Genomic DNA, 23,466 nt, shown 5'->3' with positions numbered 1-23,466 from the left:
GTAGCTCAGTGGATTGAGTGCGGACTGCGAACCAAAGTGTCGCGGGTTCGATTCCCTGTCAGGGCACATGCCTGGGTTGCAGGCCATGGCCCCCAGCAACCGCACATCGATGTTTCTTTCTCTTTCTCTCTCCCTTCCCTCTCTAAAAATAAATAAATAAATTCTTTAAAAAAAAACGGATAGTTCAATCTTGCTGAATTTAAATCTCTGCTTATAACATGAAAACGGTACTAAGTAACTTAACCACTGTAAGCTTCCTTTAAGTATGGAATGCCTGTACTAACTACTAAATGCCTCAGGTATGTTTTTCTGTTTCATATTGTTATGAAACATTAATTCCATGTGCTATAAAATCATTTGGTCTTCACTTAACTCAAATTATCTTATTAATTAAAATTAGTTCTACTTTTTCCCTTAATATTAGTACCCAATGATCAAAACAGTATATACTTGGCACCACCAAAAATGAATGCAAATTCTAACCTGAGTCAAGTGACAGGATTCAATTACAATTCAGATGATCCAGAACATATTTAAGATAAGAGATAATATTTAAGAACATATTTAAGATAAATCCTAGAGCACTTTCAGACATCATTTGAAAATCATGTTCATTATATAATCCTGCCAGCAAACAAACAGTGAAGTTTCCATTGTCTAATAACTCAGAGTCATCAAGAAGAAGTTCCCAAAGGTATATGTGGAACTGTCTTTCAGGAAGGTTAAAAATAAACCAAATTCACCTATCCAAAATAATTTCAGGGGTAATAAAAATGATGGAGTCCAGAATTTGCCTTTATTATTATTGCTGTTGTTATTGAAGCATGTATATATTGTTTAACACTGTTCCAAGGAGCAACAAGGTGACTTTAAAGGCCATAACAACTCTTGCTCAGTTTCAGACCCCTAATAACTCTTTTCTTAGAAATTATAAGAAACTAAATTAAGGAGTATTGATTAAAAAAAGTACACTAGCCTGGAGGTTTAGAAACCTATACTTTAATCCTTATTTGTCATGAACTGGCTCCACAACCCTTTATCTCTTGTTCTCAGCCTCATTTGTCAAATGAGAGGACTGAACTAGATGTCTTGTTAAGATGTATTAGCTGTAAATTTTAATCCCTATGATTAGCATTCTCGGGCTTCTATACTGACATTTCTGGTATTAAAATGGTTAATGAATTATTTACACACACCAAATCTGAAACAGCTCAGTTTGCCTTAGGAAGAAATGTGCAGAGTGCAAGGGAATTATATTTAACAGCTTTCTCATGAGAAAAACTGATTCATTAAAGAAGAAAATCATGCCCTGGTCAGGTGGCTCTGTTGGTTGGAGTGTCATCCCATGCACCAAAAAGTTGTAGGTTTGATTTCCAGTCAGAACATGTACCTAGGTTGGGGGCTCAATCCCTGGTTGGGGTGCATATGGGAGGCAACACATGGATGTTTCTCTCTTAGGTGAGGATCTTTTTTCTTTTTAAAAGAAAATCACAATTTAAAAAATATTTTACAAAAAAAGTACAATTAAAAGAACTCAGGTAAACCTGTATGTAGCAAACACTGATGTGCTATCCAGATCTCCCTTCAGAAATGAAGGATTTATTGTCCACCTGCTGGGACTGTTGCTGGAAAACAGCCTTCACCTGTCAGGCCTTTTCAGGCATTGCTTCAGCTGAAGAGAGCTGCCTGCCCAAGTGGCCTTCATTGAGCAACTAATCAAAACAGGGCCGTAAGTGCCAAGTACTTTGCCACAACTTTGGACAACTCAGAAGGTTATCTCAGCTTCAAAGTTCCCCACAAAGTCAACTGTGGCTTTTCTGATGCTACATTACAACCCAATTTATCTCTTCTGATTCCCCTCCATTGCTTCCACAGATGTCGATCTTTGAACATTCCCTAATAAACTTCTGTACACTAATCACCATCTCAGCTTCCCCAGGGAACCCAATTAGCAGCCACTGGTGAAGGGGATGGTTTAAGAAAGAAGGCTCTAACATGAAGTTTTGGAGTTGGGTCACTATCCACCTAGCCACCCAGCTGGCAGAGAACCCCATCACTGGTGGTGAGCCCCTAGCAGAAGCAGTAGTGCAGCTGTTAAAACTTTCACTACTGGTAAACTGGGTAGTTTTGCAGTAGAAGGAAATACACAAGTTGGCAAACTTTCTACTTTTTTTTGTTGTTGTTCAAGTACAACTGTCCAAACTTTGTAAAAGGACCAGATAGTATTTCATATCTGTAATGGGGCATTAAAAAAAGAGGCAGCCAATGTATCTGGCATTTGGGAAATATAAGGACCGTGAAATTGGGTTGTTGCTACCAAAGGCAATGGGCCCTTTGGAAAAATATAATGAGGTGAAAGTGAGTAATAGAGAATTAAAAGCTAAGTGTGAAAGCCAGAAGGTTCTTTGGTAACAAATACAGACACAGACACTCATCCCTAGCAGGAGAAGGCCACAACGGCTAAGGACCAGAACTTAATCACAAGAATGGCAAAGTTCCAAAGAAAGTTAAATTCTCAACCTGGACAGGTCTGCTATGCCAAGTCACCCATGGGAAAAGGGAAATAACTGGAACCCTGAAAAAAGAGGATGGGGAATGGTTGATTAACCTGAAAATCCTTAGTCCTCAGGTTCCCTTGAGCTCCGTGAGCTTGGAAAACAAACCCACAAATCTTTATTAACTGGTAGTGTTACTCTCATCAGCTATAATGGCAGAGTACAGACCTCTGAAATTCTCCCCTTCGTAAAAGCAATGAGAACACTGGCAAAAGTTGTAAGAATCAACTTTTTCAGAACTCTGGAAATTACAAAGGACTGCAGAAATCTGGGGGGTGTTTATTCAACAAATATGACTGAATCTCAGTAAAAGCAGCAAGTTTTGTGAGGTTTTATTATGCCCTATTCCTGTCCTACTCTATCCCAGTTCCATATAGCCATGAAAACCAACAGCCTGCAATCACAGTGAAAAATCAAGAGCCACCAGAGAAGACAAAACAGAGTTGGAGCTCCTTAAAAGTCCAATTCCCAGAAAACTGTCATTATTTGCAATGTCTAGTGGCTCCCTGAGAAACCCTAGTAGCAAAACTGTGTTTATTTGACCTGACTCTGAGCTCACCCAGGGCAAAAAGCCTTTTCTCTGGGTGCTTTTGGTGAAAAATAGTAAGAGGTAATTGTCAAACATTTTGACTGCCTGAGGTAATGGACAATTTTGGGGGCAAATGATAGGATAATGAAAAACCTTAAAAGGAAAAGCTGGGGAATGAGATGTCCATGGAAACTCTGGAAAGCTCCAACATATTCCTGGGAATCTAAAAGGCATGCTCCCCAAAGACCTGCAAAGACCTTAAACTCTCACTTCTGGCTAACCTTTAGGCTCCAAACAAGCAGGAAAAGAAGCTAAGACAGAACTGTAAACTGTCTGGCTGTGTCTTGAGCACATGTCCCAACACACATATAAAGGTCCCCCTTGGCAAAGACTGGAAGACTTCCATGTTCCAGGTATCCAAGGAAATCTCTACCCGTTCATTAGCCTAACCAGTAAGCTGAGCAGAGAATTCAGTAACCATATGCCAAAAAAATGCAGACTTTATACTATTAGTTCCAGAAAGTCCCAACAAACAATAACAAATAATGATAAATAATCCTGAGGAAAAGAGAGAATCCAATTTCTACAGTTGCTACATTATTTAAAATATCCAATTTTCAACAACAACAAAAAAAATTATGACACTTGAAAAGAAACTATGGTCTATACATGGAAGAAGGGAAGTCAATATGAACTGTCCCCAAGAAAGCCCAACACTGAACTTACTAGACTAAGACTTTAAATCAACTATTTTAAATATGTCAAAATAACGAAAGAAAACCATGTCTAAAGAACTAAAAGAGTATATGATGTCTCACCAAGTGAGAATATCAATAGACACAAAAATTATTTTTTAAAAAGATCAAACAGAAATCATAGAATTTGAAATATAGTAACTAAAGTGAAAAAATCAATAGAGGGGCACAACAGTAAGCAGGCAGACAGAAAAAAAGACTTAGCAAACTTGAAGATGGGTCAATTAAGATTAGCTAGTTTGGGGAATGGAAAGACTAAAGAATGAAGAAAAATGAACAGAGCCTTAGAAAGTTGTAGGACACCATTCATAATATCAACATACATAAAATGGATAAGAGAGAGGGGGGGAAAAGGATAAAATATTTAAAAAAACATTAATAAACACACCTAAGACACTCAATAAATTTCAAGTAGGTTAAACTCAGAGATCCAGACCAACACACATTACAACCAAAGTGTCAAAAACCAATGAAAAAGAGAATTATCTCAAAAACGTTAAGAAAGTGATTCATCACAAAGGATCCTCCTGAGATTAACAGCAGATCTCTCATCAGAAACCATGGAGGCAGTGGGATGATATATTCAAGTGGTGAAAAAAAGACTGTCAACCAAGAATTCTATATCCAAAAAAACACTATCCTTTCAAAACCGAAGGAGAAATTAAGACATTCCTGGTAAACAAAACTGTGAAAGTTTGTTGCCAATAGGTTTTGCCGCCCCCCCCCCAAAAAAACACTTAAAAGGAGCACTCCAGGAAGAAATGACACTAAATAGTAATTCAAATCCATATGAAAAATATGTCCTTAAAAAATTAAAAATAGGCCCTGGCTGGCATAGCTCAGTGGATTGAGCACGGGCTGCAAACCAAAGTGTCGCAGGTTCGATTCCCAGTCAGGGTACATGCCTGGGTTGCAGGCCATGACCCCTAGCAACCACACATTAATGTTTCTGTTTCTCTCTCTTTCTCTCTCTCTCTCTCTCTCTCTCTCCCCCCCTTCCCTCTCTAAAAATAAATACATTAATTTAAAAATCTAAACAAAAAAAAAAAAAAACAACACAAACAAACCTGGATCATCTTCAAAAAAAAAAAATTAAAAATAGAACTGCCCTTTGAACTTCTGCCAATATATCCTAAGAATCCAGAAACAACAAGAAAGAATTTAGGCACCCCTATGTTCATAACCTCATTATTTACAATAGCCCAAGTATGGCAACAAACCAAAGAGCCCACCAGTAGATGAGTGGATGAAAAAGCTATGGTATATTTACACAATAGCTATTTACATAGCTATAGAAAAGAAGGAATTTTTACCCTTTGTGACAACTCGCGTGGACCTGGAGATTATGCTAAGCAAAATAAGCCAGTCAGAGAAATGTAAATACCATATGATCTCACTCATACATGGAATCTAATGAACAAAATAAACTGGCAATCAAAATAAAACCAGAGGCATGGATACATGGAACAAACTGACGGATCTCTGAGGAGAGAGGAATGGAGAGGACTGGAAGAGATTAGTCAAAGAATATATCTGCATATATGCATGGCCCATGGATATACACAGCAATGTGGTGAAGGCCGGATGAGGGGTGGGAGGCTGGGTGGAGGACGTGGAGGACATTGAGGAGGGGAAGGTGGGGGACATCTGTAATAGTGTTGAAAGGAAGGAAGGAAGGAAGGACAGACTAGTACAAGTAACTTCATAGGTAAACTATAAAAGACAGTATAAATATATTTGTAACTTTTTTCTCCTATCTGATTTTAAAGACAACTACATTAAGCAATAGTTAGAAATAAGCATTAATGAGTAAACAACAAAGGTAAAATCTGTAGGACAATAACACAAAGGATAGGAAAGGGAATGGAGCTTTATACAGCAAAGTTTTGTCACAAAAAGGTAAATACTGAATGATCCCACTTATATGAGGTACCAAGGCTAGGCAAATTCATGGCAACAGAAGGATGAATTGTAGGTAGTTGTTAAGGACTAGAGGGACAGGAGTATGGATAATTATTGCTTAATGGGTATGGCATTTCAGTTTTATAAGATGAAAGAGTTCTGTGGTGATGGTTGCACAATATGAATATGCCTAGTATCACTGAAGCGTATACTTAAAAAATGGTTAAGGTGCTTCATTTTGCTACAATAAAAAAATTGTGGAGCCCCAGCCAGGTGGCTCAGTTGGTTGGAGCATCATCCCATACACCAAAAGGTTGCAGGTTCCATCCCTGAGCAGGGCACATACCTGGGTTGCAGGTTCAATCCCCTCTTGGGACTTATATGGGAGGCAACCGATTGATGTTTCTCTCTCACAGTAATGTTTCTGTTTCTCTCCCTCTTCCTCTCTCTCTCCCTTCCTTTCTGTTTAAAGATCAATGAACATATTCTGGGGTGAGGATTAACAAAAATTGTGGAGAAAACGTCAATTATAGTATTTTCTATGTATTAAAGCAGCATAAATGGCATAGTTACTTTTTTTTAGATTTTATTTATTTATTTTTAGAGAGGGAAGGGAGGGAGAAAGAGAAAGGAGGGAGAGAGAGAGAGAGAGAGAGAAACATCAATGTGTGGTTGCTGGGGGCTGTGGCCTGCAACCCAGGCATGTGCCCTGACTGGGAATCGAACCTGCAATGCTTTGGTTTGCAGCCCGTGCTCAATCCACTGAGCTACGCTAGCCAGGGCAACATAGTCACTTTTAAAGAAAAAATAACCACTTTCTTCTTTAGAGGTTAAATTTAAATCAAAAGAAATTTGTAATATATGCCATTGTTTGTTTACATCAGATAACACAACAGAGGGCTAAAGGTATGAGATACCCACTGGCTTAAAGAAGGGAACTTTTATAAGTCAAGAACCTAAAGTTTATGTAAGCCTGTTAAGGTGAAAATGGTAAGAATTTAGGGAGAAAGTGATCAGATATTAATGGAAGATATAAGAAGGAGAATTGTGGGAAGAACTGATATAAGACTTGAAGAAATCCAGACTCCAAATAGGTCAGCAGAGACAGATTATTATCCTGCAGGTAGGCTATAAATAAAGTGCAGTACAAAGGCAATAAACTCTTTCTCTACAGCTGTGTTTTTTTAAAAAATTACAATATCGGACAGCCAAGATCAACAAGTCTCTGAAGAACTCAGATAATTATAAGAAAACTAATTATAAACAAAGATTTAAGAAAACTAACCTATGGCAAGGCTAAAGCAGATTAAAAGTCACTCAATTTTTAATGGAAACAAAAACGAGTTTTAAGGGGTAAAAAAAGCTCACAGTCACCAAACATATAGTCAATGGTTACCAACATTTGAGTAAACTATTAGTTAAGAAAGAAAAGAAGCAAAACAAAAAAAAAGAAATTTGGAGGAAACTAACAATTCAGAAAACTTCAACAAAAATTACACTATGCTAAAAAAATAAAAAACAGAACACCTTTCTTTTAAAAATTCAAAGAAAATGCTTTTACAAATTTAATGGGACTGAAAAATACAGTTGGAAAAAATATCTCACAAAACAGACCAAAAGAGAGAAAAAAACAAAAACAAAAGAGACAGAAGAAAAATTTTGTATCAACAGGTCCATCATCAATTGAACAGAGTAAGAGCCCTAAGGATTTAGGACTACAATAATGCTTCTCAAAAAAGATAAGGACTGCCTCCCCCTAGGGGTGTCTGGAAATGTCTGGGGACATTTCTAGATGTTCTAATAACTAATGACTTAGACTAGCATTTAATGCCTGGGAGCCACGGTACTCAAAGCCCTGCAAGCACTGTGTAGTCCAACACAAAAATGGTACTATCTGAATGCCTACAGTGCCCTTTATTGAGAAACACTAGGCTATGGAATAGAAGAATTCTCTCAGTGCCTAACACAATATATATTTCCATAAAATTTAATAAAACCAAGATAAACAAAAGACACCAAAACAAATCTTGCATACAAAAAAAGGAACAAGAATCAGAACAGCATCAAACCCTTCAAAAGCCACACTGAAAAGTTCAAAGACAAGAGAAATAAATGCCTCTGACATATTGATGGAAACTTATCTCCAACCAAACTACCAAATTTTTCAGACTGTAAGGTGCACCGGACCATAAGACGCACCTAGGTTTTAGAGGAAAATAGGGAAAAAAAAATTGAAGCAAAAAAATGTGGTAAAATATTTAGTAACATAAATAAGAGCCCCCACCCCCACCCCACAGCAAGGCAGGTAAGCTACATTTGGACTATAAGACGCACCCCCCTTCTTCCCAAATTTGGGGGGGTGCGTCTTATAGTCTCAAAAATACGGTACCAAACAAGTGTGAGAATAAAAGACATTTTTAAAAGATTCAAGTTCCTAAAATTTACCTCCTATGCAACTTTTCTCAAGAAACAATTAGATAACATATTTCAACAAAACAAAGGCCTAAACCAAGAACGGATGGGAAATAAAATCCAGTTTAAAAAAAGCAGGGAGGACACTAGCTGGCAAACTGCAGACAGAAGTTTCATAGTAGTAACTATGTATCAAACAAGAGAACGTCTGACAGAGGCTTCAGAATAACTTTGTAACAAGTCTTAAACAAGTCTAGATCAGAGAGCAAGGAAATTAACAGCTCTGGAGGGCAACTCCTCCCTGCTCAACTCTACTCCTTCCATACAAAAGGCAAAACTGGTAGATTATGTGATGTGCTTGCAAGTTTGAAAACCCTGATGGATGTGTATGGCTTTTAGGAAAAAACAGGAATCGATGCATATGAAACTAATAAGCAAATAAAAAAGGTGGTAAACAAAGCAAAGGAAAACAAAAATGTACAGTAAAGAACAAGTATCCACATATGCTTTTTGACTCACAAATTATTATTTCCATGGTCACAGTAATGCAAAAACTAATGATTTAACTAGTTTTATTACCTATATCGGAACATGGTAAAAGGAGATGTAAGAAGTGTGGTAAATCCTCAATTGCCATAACTGGAAGATTAAGGTAATATTTAATATTGCCAGAGCAAGTATAGTTGTTAATTCCTTAAAAAAAAAGACTTTATTTATTTTATTTTTAGAGAGTGAAAGGGAGGTAGAAAGGGAGGGAGAGAAACATCAACGTGCAGTTGCCGCTTGCACCACCCCACCCCCAACTAGAGACCTGGCCTGCAGCCCAGGCATGTGCCCTGACTGAGAATCAAACCAGTGACCCTCTGGTTCGCAGACCGGCACTCAATCCACTGAGCCACACCAGCCAGGGGTATAATTCTATTATTTAAAAATAAGGATAAAATTACTGGAAGAAAGATTTTAAAGTGGTTGTTGCTGGAAAGCTGGACGAGAGGGACAGGATGGGTAGGGGACCCGCTGTTTTGGCCAAAAGCTCTCTAGTATTTGGGTATGTATATATTCTGAGTAAAATTAATTTGACAAATTATAGGGTTTCATAAACCTAATATTATAATGGCATTAAAAGTGAATTCAATTTATGTATTTTGAAATGGAACAGTTTTTTTAATTATAGCAAGAGCTTATTAACATATTCACTCAACAACAATTTACTGCAGCAATTATCTTATTGATTTATTTATTCTAGAGGGAGGAAAAGGGAGGGAGAAAGAGAAGGACAGAAACATCCAACAGCTGCCTCTTGCACAGGCAACCCAGGCATGCGCCCTGATTGGGAGCCTAACCAACTGCGCCCTGACTGGGAACCTAACCAACAACCTTTCAGTTTGCCTGACCATGGCCAACCCACTGAACCATACCAGTCACGGTACTGCCAAGCATTTTTTTCTAAGAATTAGATATGAATGGATATGAGATAATCTTTATAAAGGCACACATATAGATATACAATTGACCCTTTCTTTTTTTCATCTTCACCTAAGAATGTTTATTGATTTTAGAGAGAGAGGAAGGGGGAGAGAAAGAGAAAGAGAAAGAGAAACATGACCACTTGCTTCCCAGATACACCCTAACCCAGATCAACAGGAAACCTAGGTATTATATGTACACCCTGTGTGAAATGACACTCCAACCAACTGAATCCCTGGCCAGGGCTACAACTGACCTTTGAACAATGTGGTGCTTGGGGGCACTGACCCTACATAGTCGAAAATCCCATGTAACTCTGGACTCCCCCCAAACTTAAGTCATCCCTTAGTATTAGTGTCCCTTGGTACTAGTGTCATCAGATTGGTTCCAGGACCCCTATGGATAAGAAATCCACAGATGCTCAAGTCCCTTATACAAAAAGGCATAAAGGAATACATACAGTCTGCTCTCCACATTAGCAAATGGAAAATACTGTTGGCTGAATCCAGAGATGTGAAACCCAAATGATACAGAAGGCCAACAGTATATTACTGAAAAAAATCCACATAATTGGACCAGCGCAGTTCAAGCCTATGTTGTTAAAAAGTCAATTTTAGTTACAATGAGGGTGTCTAACCTCAGCACAATTTTGGACTAGATTTGGCAGGGGTGGGGGGTTGGGGGGGGTGTCTGTCTTGTGCATGTTTAATAGCATCTAACTTCTAGCCACTAGATGTCAGTAGCACCCCCACTGCAGCTGTAATAACCAAAAACTCTCCAGACACTGCCAAATGCCCCGTCGGAGCAAAACTGCCCCCAGTTGAGAATCATGATTGTATATGTATAGAAATATACACCCAAAAAGATAGCAGTAGTTGTTCCTGGAAGATTAAGATTACAAAAAAGTCACTATTTTGACATTTCTGTGCCTTAATTTTCATATAAATGTGTTACTTTAATAATTAAGATATTAAAAACTAAATAACTTACAGAATAAATAAAGCAACTAAATGCAACCACAAAACAAAAACTTAAAGCATTATAACAGAAAATCTTAATAAGTAATAGAGGATTTCTGGGAGTTTTCAAAGAAATCAGTAAAAAAAAGAAAATGGGAAAAAGATAAAGTAGTCTATAAATTCATTAAAAATACTAAGAAGTTCAACTTGCTCTTTTATGATTATTTTCAACAATGACTAGTTTTACATATGCATAAAAACAATCCATTTATGAAACATCAATTTTAGTAACAGAAAATACCTACTTTGTAGTTTTTACTGGTTTATTTTTTTTAAGTAAGAAAAACATAGAATTCCTCAAAAAGTTGGAAATGACCCAGCACTCCCAGTCCTATCTAGATACTCAGGAGAACGAAAAACATATGTTCAAATAAATTTGTGCACAAATGTTAGCAGCATTATTCATAATAGCCCAAGAGCAGAAACACCCAAATGTCCAAACGATGGACAAGTTGTAGAATGGTATTATCCACACAATAGAATACTATTCAATCATAAAAAGGGAAAAGGGCTGTTACATGCTACAACATAGAGAAACCTTAAAAACATTATCTTAAGTTAAAGAAGTTAATCACAAAAAATATAATTCCATTTAGATGAAATGTCTAGAATAAGCAATAGAGACAGAAAGCTGTGGTTGCCAAGGAATGCTAAGGATTGGGACTAAATGCTTTTAGCTGCTGGGTTCATTTGTGGGGTAATGAAAAAATGTTCTGAAATTGGACAGTGATGATGACTACAAAACACAGTGACTATACTAAAAAAAAAAAAACAGAAATATACACTGTAAAAGAGCAAATTTTATGTTATAAGAATTACATTTAAATTTTTTTATTTATTGGTTTTACAGAGAGAGAAAGGGAGGGGGGAGAAAGGAGGGAGGTAGGAGGAGGGGAGTGAGACTGGGAGAGGGAGGGGGAGAGAGAAGCGGGGGAGAGAGAAAACATCGACTTGTTGTTCCAATTACTTATAGATTCATTAGTCGCTTCTTGTATGTGCCCTGACCAGAGATCAAACCCACAACCTTGGCATATTGGGAAGATGCTCTAGCCAACTGAGCTACCCTTCCAGGGCTACATCTCCATTTATTAATGTTTTTTAAAGTCTAAAGGTAGCCCTAAGGAGTCAATTTTCTAAGCACTTATATCAACAGCTGCTAACATCACAACAAATTGTTGTGTACCTTCTGATGGAAGACATCATTACTACCAATGAAATAGTTTTGCTATCCTCTTCCCAATATGAAAATTAAAATAAACCAATTCTGAACAAGCCCCTAGATCAAACAAACCAATAGGGGGAAACAAACAGGACAACAGAACATGTTAAACTATACCACAAGACAGCATTCAACCAAACACAGACTCTGGGAACCTCTACAGAAACAAAGACCTGACTTCTTCGACAAAATGGCAAGGAAAAGTAAAACACGATGGAGAGGGTTCCAATCACAATGTGCTATCTAGATTCTGAGTTGAACAAACTGTTTAAGATAAGAGAGAAAAATGAGAAATTTGAGCAGTAAATATTGGATAATAGTATTCAAAGTTATTCATTTATCAACTTCTGGACAAGATGGAAGAATAGGTAGATACACTTTGCTTCCTCACACAACCAAAAGGACAATGACAAATTTAAAAATAAAAAACAACCAGAACTGACAGAAAATCAAACTGTATGTAAGTCTGACAACCAAGGAGGTAAAGAACAAACATTCATCTAGACTGGTAGGAGGGGCAGAGAGAATGCACAGCAAGGCAGCAGTTGGCAGACCAGGCAATTCCATATTCACATGCAGATAAACTGTGAGGAACAACTGGGAAGCGAGAGAGAGAACAATTCAGGATTCCAGGTAGGTAAAAAAGAGCCTCAGAAGCTCTGCCTATAAAAACCTGTGGAGGTTGAGGTGGTGGGAGAAACTCCCAGACTCACAGGAGAATTCGTTAGAGAGACACACAGGGTCCTAGAACATATACAAAACCACCCACCCCGGAATCAGCACCAGAAGGGCCCCATTTGCTTGTGGGTAACAGGGGAGGTGACTGAAAGTGGGGCAAGAGCCAAAAATGTGGCACTGTTCCCTCTCCGACCCCCTCCCCCACACATGGCAACACAAGGCAGGGAAGTGGGTTGCCCCACCCTGATGAATACCTAAGGTCCCACCCCTTACAATGTAACAGGTGCACTAAGACAAAGAAATATGGTCCAAATGAAAGAACAGATCAAAACTCCAGAAAAAAAAAAACTAGGCAACAAAAGAGAGCCAACCTATTAGATGCAGAGTTCACAACACTGGTAATCAAGATGCTCACAGAAATAGTTGAGTACCGACACAAAATAGAGGAAGAAGTGAAGGCTATACAAGGTGAAATAAAAAAAATATACAAGGAACCAACAGTGATGGGAAGGAAACCAAAACTCCAACAATTTGGCCCAGAAAGAAGAAATAAATATTCAACCAGAACAGAATGAAGAAATAAGAACTCCAAGAAATGAGGAGAGGCTAAGGAACCTCTGGGACAACTTTAAATATTCCAACATCTGAATCATAGGAGTGCCAGAAGGAAAAGAGGAAGATCATGAAATTGAAAATTTACTTGAAAAAATAATGAAGGACAACTTCACCAATCTGGCAAAGGAAATAGATTCCCAGGAAACCAGGAAGCTCAGAGAGTCCCAAAGAAATTGGATCCAAGGAAGAACACACCAAGACACATCATAATTAAATTACCCATGATTAAAGATGAGGGGAGAATCTTAAAAGCAGCAAGAGAAAAAAAAGTTACCTATTAAGGAATTTCCATAAGACTATCATATTAGTTGATTTGTCAAAAGAAACCTTACAGGAAATAAGGGGATAAAAAAAAGTATTCCAAGCCATGAAAGGCAAGGACCTACATCCAAGATTACTCTATCCAGCAAAGCTGTAATTTAGAATGGGAGGGCAAATAAGAGCTTCCTAGATAAGGTCAAGTTAAAGGAGTTCATCATCACTAAGCCCTTATATGAAATGTTAAAGGGCCTTATCTAAGGAGAAGATAATAAAAATATGAACAGTAAAATGACAACTCACAACTATCAACAACTGAACCTAAAAAACAAAAACAAACTGAGCAAACAACTAGATCAGGAACAGAATCACAGAAATAGGGATCACATGGAGGTTTATTAGTGGGGAGGTGGAGGGAAGAGAATAGGGGCAAGGGTACATGGAATAAGCATAATTGGTAAGGTACAAAACAGACAGGGAGAAATTAAGAATAGTATAGGAAGTGGTGAAGCCAAAGAACTTGTATGTATTACCCATGGACATGAATTAAGGGAGTGCTGGTAGGAGGGGGTGCGGAGCAGATGGGGATGAAGGGAAGACAAAAAATTGGGACAACTGGAAGAGCATAATCAATAAAATACACTTAAAAATTTTTTAAAGTTACTCATTTTTCTTAACAGTTTGGTATATAATAGTATTGTAATGGTCTTTTAAAATCCTTATCTTTTAGATACGTATGGAAATATTCATGGATAAAATTACATGATTCTGAAATTTTCTTCAAAATAAGTTGAGATTGGGAAGTATGGATAGTAGTGTAAGTAAAATAAGACTGGTCATGACATGTTACTGTTACAGATGAGTGACAAGTTTGTGGGAGGTCACAGATATTATATTATTTTTCTATATGCTTAAAACTCTCCATAATAAAAAATTAAAGATCCATGGCCCAGTGCCTCAGTTAGTTGGAGTATTGTCCCATACACCAAATGGTTGCAGGTTTGATTCTCAGTTAGGGTGCATGCCTAGGTTGAGGTTTGATCCCTAGTCCAACAGCGCCTAAGGGAGACAACCAACTGACATGTGTCTGTCTGTATGTCTGCCTGTCTGTCTCTCCCTCCCCCGTCCCCCTCTCTTCCCTGCCCTTCTGTCTCACTAAAACTAATAAACATACCCTCGGGTGAAAATTAAAAAAAAAAAGTAAAGGGTATGTAATACAATCTTATTGGTAGTATAATGTACAAACTGTTAAGAAAGGGGCATGGATAGAGAGATTGCTCCAGAGAATTCATGCAGGAGAAGCAACCTAAACTAAGATGATGTTAGTAAAAAAATGAAAACCACAGATTAAATCAGGGTTATTTCCTTCAGTCAGTGGTTAGGCTGCAGGGTCATTCTAGGCAAAAAAAACTTTATTTACCCATTGATCTAAGATATGTATTAAGAACTCAAAATAATACTTGGCACATAGTAAATACTCAATAAATACTACTTATTTATCTGAAAGCCCATTATCCACACATGTTTCCCATCACCATTTATTTGCCATCTTGTTAATTTCTGGTTTATCACAGTTTATTATTTCTAGAGTACAAGTTCCATGAGGGCCAGGCCCCTGCTTCAAACATGACATACCCATGACCTAGCACAAAGTAGCACTCAAATAGATTCACTGAATAATTATCCTAGATCAATAAAATTCAAAGACTCAGCATATATAGGGGGATCTGTATACTGTCTAGTGATGGGGAAGATGATTGTAAACATTAACTATAACAAAGAATACAGGGGAATGAACAAGTGTGTTCTAAGAAGGGAATGGCAGGCATGTGAGATGAACTGAGTAATGGATGTATTAAATTTGAAATAGAAAAGCTTAAAAAAAAAAAAAAAAGGGCCCTGCTGGTGTAGCTCAGTGGATTGAGCGTGGGTGTTAAACCAAAGGGTCACTGGTTCGAGCCCTGGTGAAGGCACATGCCTGGGTTGTGGGCCAGGTCCCCAGTGGGGGCCAAGTAAGAGACAACCACACATTGATGTTTCCCCCCCTTCTCCCTCTCTTTCCCTCTCTCTAAAAATAAATAAATAAAACATTTTTTAAAAAGAAAGTTAAACAGGAAATTAGAAATATATCTGAGATATCTGGAAGCCAAAGATACAAAGTGGTTACAAACATGGCCCCTGAAGGCAATTTGTCCAGATTTAAAGCCACTTCTGCTGCCTCCTAGCTGCACTATCTTGGACAGATAATTATTTAACCTCTGTGCTCCAATATTCTAGTGTCAAAAACATAAATAAATAAGAAAAAACACCCAACAAAAAAAGAAAGCAATTGTGCCAACCGTACTGGGTTGTTTTTTTAGGATTAAACTAATAAATACCGAGGCATCAAAATAACACTTAGCGAATGATAAATAATAAATGTTAAGTATTAAGATGGCAAGTGATAGCTGAACATCTAATTTCAAGTGAAATATATAGTGAAAAGAAGAAGAAAACCAAAACCCTGGGTAATAACAACTGAGAACAAAGAAGAGGAAAACACATGAAGAAAAGTGATTAAGTGGACCAAAGGGAAAACAAGGAATTAGTACAACCAAAGGGGATTTTGAGGAAGAAACAGTCAATAGCAGAAATTGTTGGTTAGGTCCATATGGTCTATAAGAAGGCCACAGGATTTGGCAATGTAAAGGTCAACCAACTAACAACAGAAAGAGAGCATTCTTCAAAGTGTCTGGATGGGTATTATGGAATGAGTAGAGCAAAAATGAAGCCTGTAAAGCAGACAAAAAGAAACAGAGAGAATGAAATAAGGTTGTAGACTTAATCCTATCATATTGTTTACTCTATTGTCACCATCATTTAAAATAGGATTCTGCATAACAACAAAATTTATGAAGGCTAAAATTCTCAGAATAAAGGAAGCACCTTTATACAAAATCACTATATACTGTTCTTATTTTTCTGTGATTTCATAGTAAAACCCTAAAAATCTTGTAATAGAGCATCAGAATTTGTAAAACATCATTCTTGACTATGCTAAGAAAATGCTGACAATAAAAGTAAGGGGCACATGAAAAACAAAGTTCTCCCACCTTAATGATGAAGAAATCTAGTTACCTGTGAGCAAAATATCTCCCATAAGGTAAGACTGTTAGGTAGAAAATAGCTATCATGTTATGACAAATCTGTATGCCAGAGTGTGCACACAAAAACTAATTAAAATTTTTATATTTGCCGGAGAATCAGTAATTTTAGAGTATCAATTCTTGGACTATATAATATTTTCTATGTATTATCTAATGTCATGTTTTTATAGTTGCCAAAAAAGCATTTTGTATATACCATAAGTGCATTTTTTTTATTACATATCAACTACAGAAAAAATGTAAGGACATGTTTACAATATACACAAATTACACTTCATACATCATGGGGGCTCAAAAACACTTTGCTGAAATGTACTAAAGTGGTAGGTATATGCCACAATATGATAGACAAAGAATTACAGGGCAGATTCCATTTCTATGAAAAATGCTAAGATGACCGACCATATAACACAGTGGTTACAAGAGTGGTAGTAAGAACACAGGCTTTGAATTCAGACAAACCTGGTTTCAAATATCAGTTCCAATACTTTATAGCTGGGTGACCTCGGTAAAGTTACTTAACCTAAATTTGTCTCCTCATCTATAAAATAGGAATGATACCTACATAAGGTTGTAATGCTGTGTAATGGCAGTTATAATTTTTATATAACATGAATTGCTAAAAATCCTACAAAGCCCACTCCTTCCAAACCCTAAACCAAATCTCTGGGGGATAAGGCAGGGGGCCTGTAAATTTTTTCAAGTTTTACAAGTGATTCTGACTAGCTCTCTCATTCAGGAGTCACTGTCTCAGAGTCTTACTAACAAATATTAAAATACCCCAATCCAAGATAAGGAACCCACACAAAGATAAAAAGAGCTTTAAGACACGATCCTTTGGTTAGTTAAGTTTTTAAAATAGACCTTTACCCCAAATTCCTTTTACAGAGAAAAAAAGAAAACCCACACACTGAAAAGTTCCAATTTAAAATCCTTTCCAAAGCCAGGTCACATATGATTTCATACTGAAATTTTACATCAAAATGAGGTATAACTTAGCCTCTTTGTATTCATTATTGAATAGGTTTATATGTGTAGATAAAAACACATATAGGTACCCAAGACTCCATATGTAAGCTGTCTCATTATCATTATTGTTCTTAAAAATAAGTTAAAGTTTACAGTTTAAATCCATTGACGTATCACTTAAACCACCCCAATAAAATTTTATTCAACACAAACATTTTAAAGTGTGTACAAGAAATCTTACTGAAGACTGAGTACACTTAAAGCAAATTCAACATATTGGAAGTAAATCTGAAACTCTCTTAATTAAGTAACCCAGTAAAATATTTTACAGAAATGTATGGAACACGAGCATATAAACACAATCATAAACATTTTATTCCAAAAAAAAATTAGTATGAATTAATGAAAATCCCTGGAAAAATTTAAGAGTATAGAAACACTGTAGAACTTCTTCAAAATAAACAAACTAGCTTATAATGGCTACATCAAAATATACCAATATAGATAAACTGAAAGCAAGCAAGCGAGTAAAAGGTATCTTCCTTTACAGACTTTTCTGCTACTGTCAAGGGAAGGACTAGATGAGAAAGCGAGGACTACGACAGACGATACAGACCTCATTAATGTATATATACCTTACTAATTTAGACAAAAGACATTTTCTCTGCTACTTTACTGAAGCTTATGAATGACTAATGTAATTGCTAAACTGAAAAGTGGTAGAATCCAAGCTACAACAGTACAAAGGTCATAACACTATTTCAAACTGGCAAAGTATTAGTGAGCCCAAGCCTCCATGCATTTGCAAATGCAAATATTAAAAGTAAATGCCTATCTTCACTCACACAGAATGCTAAATTTGCAACACGGCGTGACAGAAAGTTGTGTATCAACAGAAATCTAAATCCCAAGTATTTTAGAGCAGACTATACATACACAAGTTAAAAGAAACAGTAGACAATTTTGATTTAAGCTTTTTGAAAGTTGTATTTTTAAAAGCACAATAATATATCAAAGCGCAATTCTAAAACACTTAATTGACTAACAGGTGCTAATTTATAATTTTTGCAAAACTTGATAAAGTGTCAAAATATGTAATTATTCTTATTTTTTAAGTTTACCTTTACGTACTTTGTAGACTCAAAATTTACTAGTTCAAAATCAAACTGAAAAGATAAATTTCTTTGAGTACACCCTCCGTAAGTTAATCCAAAATTCCTTAAACAAATTTTCCCAACTATTCACCATAGGCATAAATGGCATATGTCAGCGAACAATATTGCTGATATTCTAAATATATATATCACTCTGAAGAACAGGTGCAACACACTTTAGATGCATGCTTCCCTCCCCCCACCCCAGCCTAAATTTGACCGGGAAAGGGTTTAAAAATAAAAACGAATATCCCAAAATGTTGAACGAGTCTTTAAGAAAGATACAGCCATTCTGAAATCCAAGACATGAATACGTAAACTACCAACATGTCCCAAAAGTTAGATAAACCAGCCCATCAAATTTTCACCTTAAGAGGATCGAGTCAGGCTTAATTATGAGGGGTCTTGAGGATATTTAATTTTGCTTCACCTCTGTGAGTAACGTGACAAAAGAACCTTTTACTTCCAGCTAATATTAAATTTTTTTCAGTACTTTCACAAAGACAACACAGATAGTCTGGTTTGGCTTTTCATGGGTAAAAAAAGGGGATGGAGGAAGGGAAGGCCAGGTGAAGGGTACCCTAAAAAAATTTCAGTACAGGCATACCTCGTTTTATTGCGCTTCGCTTTACTACGCTTCACAGAACTGCGTTTTTTTACAAATTGAAGGCAAGACCCTCTAACAGAAAAAATACTGCCACTCGCTTCACTGCGGTCTGGAACCGAACCCGCAGTATCCCCGAGGTATGCCTGTATGGAGAAGGCTTGATGAGTCAGTCCCTAAACTAAAGAACTGAAGGGGAATCTAAGTGCACAGGGCAGCATCTCAGGTGAAGGTACTTAAAGTTGGCGGTAGGAAATGAAAACTTCACAGGTCAGCGGCAAGCCATTGTGCTTGGTGGCAGCTCTGGAAGGAAGCGTGGTTGTCAAGGGGCAAGTGCGTACCAACTCCAGGGGAGGGGTGCAGACCTGCCAAATCGGAAAGAGGGGATGATCCGGGAAAGGTGGTAAAATGTCCATCATCGGGCTCTCCATCCCAAGAAGCAACACAAAGCAAGTTCACTGTTCAGGAGCCCCACGCCGGACTCTCCCACAGAGACAAGTTCTGCCCCAAGCCCGGGAGGCCCCGGAGGCCCGGGCAGGCCGCCTCCAGAGGAGCCCCCGCAGACGCCATACTAAAAGCCAAAATGGCTGCCCCAAGGAAGCCCGCACCGCGCAGCTAGAAAGGGTTTGGGAACAAGCTTCTGCGGGAAAGGGGGAGGAGAACTCTAGCAGGAACAGCGGCCAACACCAGCGCCCCCCGAGCCGCGCAGGTAGGCTCATCTGGTCTTCCCAAGCCCGCGGGATCCCAATGCGGGAAGTCCCGTCCCCACCCCCCACGGGGAACCCCGCTGCCGCAGCCGTCCCACACACCGACCCCAGCGAGTTACCTGCAGTTCGGCTCGCTCCACCTCCCAGTGCGCCCGCTCCATCTCGAACCGAGCCCACTCGTGCTGGATGTAGTGCAGGATCCCTGGGATAGTGTACTGTTGCGGCCGGGACAGCTCGGGGCCTGCCGCTGGACCCGCTCCCTCGGCGGCAGGAGGACCCCCGCTGCCCGCCACTCCATTGCCCCCTGGCGAAAGGCTCATGTTCCCCCCAGGTCCCTGCTGTTGCCGTGGAGGGGCCGCCATCCCCGGGCCACCACCACTGCCTCCGGCGAGCTCGTCCATTGTGTGTGGGGCCCCGGCCGGGGCGCAGGGCGAGACGCCGACAGCTGGGGGAAGGGCCGGGGAGGATGGCCCCGCTCCGGCGGCGGGGCGGAGGCCAGCTGGGATTGGGGCGGGGTGGGGATAGTTGCTGTATGCCTGCCGTGGGTCAGAGCAAGGAGCAGCCGGCCGCCGCCATTACAGTCCCTCCTCCATCTGTCCGTCTCACTCACTCACTTTAGGGAAAGCGGGGATAGGGGGGCCTGAAGGGGAGGGGTAGAGGGGGCAGGGTTGGGATGAGATGGACGTAGTGCCGTCGCTCCCCGCGCAGCATGCTGGGTAGAGAACGCTGCTGCCGCACGCCCTGTAGCCAAATAGAGCCCGGCCTCACTCTACGCAGGCGCACTGAAGACGCTGTTTGGCCTGCTGTTTGAGGCGGAGGAGCCCCGGCCCCGCCCCTAGGCCCGCCCCCAGACTTGCTAGGGGTTTCCAGCCACCGGGACCGTTCGGAGGGCTACGTACTCCTACTTTCGGGAGCAACTCGGTCTCCAGCCTCCCTTGCTCACAGCTCACAGGCGCCTTTCCCCAGCCAAGGGTCTCAGCGAAGTGCCTGCCTTTGGAGCTTAGTTTTAACCTTGGCGGTAGCTCTGGCCAACCGCAGCTGGTCCCGGATTCCTGACGTTTCTTCTGCATTCCTTGCGTGTTTCAGGCGGTCCCAGTGGGTCGGGCCTCTTTGCCTCTCACTCGCTGTTTCTCTGATTTTTAGCACCAGTTAGTTTCTGGGGCTTTTGGGGACGTTCTCTTTTCGCAAATAGCCCAGATTTCTCCCGGACATGATGAATGATACCCTGTCGGCGTTTCGAGCCCCGGCTTTGATCCCAATTCTGCGCTCCCGGTCACCCGTCGCAACTTGTTCCACTTTGCCTCCCCTCTTTCTAATTATGGGACGGATTGTGTTTTGGGGTTTGGGGAGAAGAGCAGGAGCTATTGTTTTCATTTTTTCCCCTTGAGAGATGGGGGAGTGATGAAAAAGTTCAGATCTGCAGACACTGATCGCTTACTCTGCATGTTGTTGCAGAAGTGAGGGGAACCAGGTTTGTTGAAGTAATTGTGGTAGAAATGCATTAGCCTCAGAAGCTTCTGAAGTGGTCCATTCTGTCCCAGGACAATGTGAAAAAAGAAGAAAGTTTAGATCTTTAAATGGTGGGTAGAAGGAGAAAGATAACTTTGAAAGGGACTGGTTAGACTAACAATTTGATGTTTTATAAGTGAATGAGCTTACAAGTACTTAATTCATACCAGAATCTTTTGATGGAACTTTAAAAATGCATCGTGAATACAATTTAGAATCCCAGATGAAGGGCCAAATATGTTTTCTTGGGTCATCCAATGTTGTTTGAGCGAATATAATATACACATAAAAGACAAGGTTAATCTTAAGTACTATAGTGGGTGTATTCTTATGTAATGAGATTTCCAGGAAACATCCTTAATGAACTAATAAGTTCCTGTAAGTTAATATAGCTAATAACCATTTAGTTGAAGAATAGAACAAAAATAATATTTAACAACATAGTAAGAAAAAGAGGTTTAATAATTACAGCTGTGCAATAAAATACATATGAAATTTATTGCATTTGTAAGTTTTTTCTCTACTACAAATAAAATTTTTACTATGGAATATATATGACCACTCAGGGTATAATTTCTTTTTCTTTTTGAATTTCTATTAGAGTTTATTTTAGCTTGGTTCCTCCATGTATTGTTAGCCCAGCTGACAATACATGGCTGGGAGCAAGATCTCAAATGCTCCCACTCAGAGTGTAATTTCAAGCAGATAAAGTAATACATCTTGTTCTATCATGTCTGCTCTCCTGTTATGGTTTAGAAAACAGATTGGACTTGTTATCCATGCTGCCATATTTTATTTATAAATGAAATTAGGTCTTAGGTTACAGTGTTATTAAAGACGATTTCACCATTTTAAAATGATTAACATTCAACCTGCTTATGAGACCCCCTGTTCTTTTTTGAGGGGACTCCCAGCACATAAAATTTCAGAAATCCCATGCTGCTTCAAGACCTATATACAACAAGAAACATTTGTGAGAGAGTGTGATTGACCTCCACGATGTGCGCATCAAAAAAAGCAGAACTTGCACACTTATATTTCCCACTGGTACCTCAAATTCAAGTAAAGACTAGGTTTATAATAGTTTTTTTTTTCTCCCCCTTACCTGCAGAAAGCCAAAAAACTCTACTCCTCTTCTGTTATCTGTCTTAAGTGGCACTACATCCGAATATGAGGCCTGGCAGTCGTTCTGGTCCCTTTCACTCATCACCCACATCCATTCTCTTTCTCAGTAATATCTTTCATATCTTATTCCATTAACTTCATTCATGTCTTAGTTTAAACCTTCCCACCTCCCAGTACCACTGATGGCCTGAGTGATCTTTAAAAGGCAGATCTGATCCTGTTACTCCCTCCCTAAAATCTTTAGTGATCACCAGATTTAGAACAAAGCCCAAATTTTAGCACAACATATAAAGATCCTTCAAATTCTAGAAGCTCCTATCATCTAATCTATCATCACACCATCTTGTCACCCCATTCTTCTCTCCAGCCAAACTGAACTGTTCTTGGTTCCTCAAATGCATAATGATGTTTCATTCCATAGGAATTTAACACATGCTGTGCCCAGTGCTTTTCCATACCTTCTTCCTTCAAAACTCAGGCCACGTATTACTTCCTCCAAGAAGCTTTCCAAATCTCTGAATTATTTAGAAACCCCATCCTACTAATACTCATGTTCATTTCCTATTACTTACTGCAGTATTTAAATTGTCTATATACTGGTCAGTGAAACACTTACTAGCACCTGCACATAGCAGGTACTACAGGTCTTTGCTTCACTCATTTATTTATTCTTTTTAAATTGCTTGATTGGCTACTATTTTTCAGACACTCTGCTAGTCCCTGATGATCCACTGTGAACCAAACAGACATAATCTCTGCCTTCACAGACTTTCCAGTCTAGTTTTAGGCAAATTACTTAGCATGAACTACCCTGCCTTCCTTAATATCTGTCCAGATCTGTCT

General features: G+C 38.9%; 2 protein-coding genes and 1 non-coding gene across 4 annotated transcripts in view; 2 read left to right on the top strand and 1 right to left on the bottom strand.

Annotated features, from left to right (window-relative positions):
• STRN3 (striatin 3) overlaps positions 1–20,682 on the bottom strand; it is a 114,147-nt gene extending 93,465 nt beyond the window's left edge. Inside the window, exon 1 of one of the 2 annotated variants that reach the window (XM_028507968.2) lies at positions 20,109–20,682. In XM_028507968.2, the coding sequence (XP_028363769.1) occupies positions 20,109–20,390 (282 nt within the window). In that variant the 5' untranslated portion in view covers positions 20,391–20,682. The remainder of the gene's footprint in view (positions 1–20,108) is intronic. The other variant, XM_028507967.2, reaches the window with a different exon arrangement.
• Positions 19,262–23,466, top strand: part of AP4S1 (adaptor related protein complex 4 subunit sigma 1) — a 39,419-nt gene continuing 35,214 nt past the window's right edge. Inside the window, 1 exon segment of the mRNA XM_028506744.2 lies at positions 19,262–19,991. The gene's annotated coding sequence lies outside the window, so the exon portion shown is untranslated.
• LOC114493637 lies at positions 21,407–21,537 on the top strand. The gene has a single exon (XR_003684258.1). It is a non-coding gene; the product is annotated as a small nucleolar RNA SNORA66 (small nucleolar RNA).

This window comes from Phyllostomus discolor, chromosome 1 (assembly GCF_004126475.2).
Source record: "Phyllostomus discolor isolate MPI-MPIP mPhyDis1 chromosome 1, mPhyDis1.pri.v3, whole genome shotgun sequence".
NCBI lineage: Eukaryota > Metazoa > Chordata > Mammalia > Chiroptera > Phyllostomidae > Phyllostomus > Phyllostomus discolor.
The sequence above is the reverse complement of the archived record's forward strand: the minus strand, read 5'-3'. Positions and strand labels throughout refer to the sequence as shown.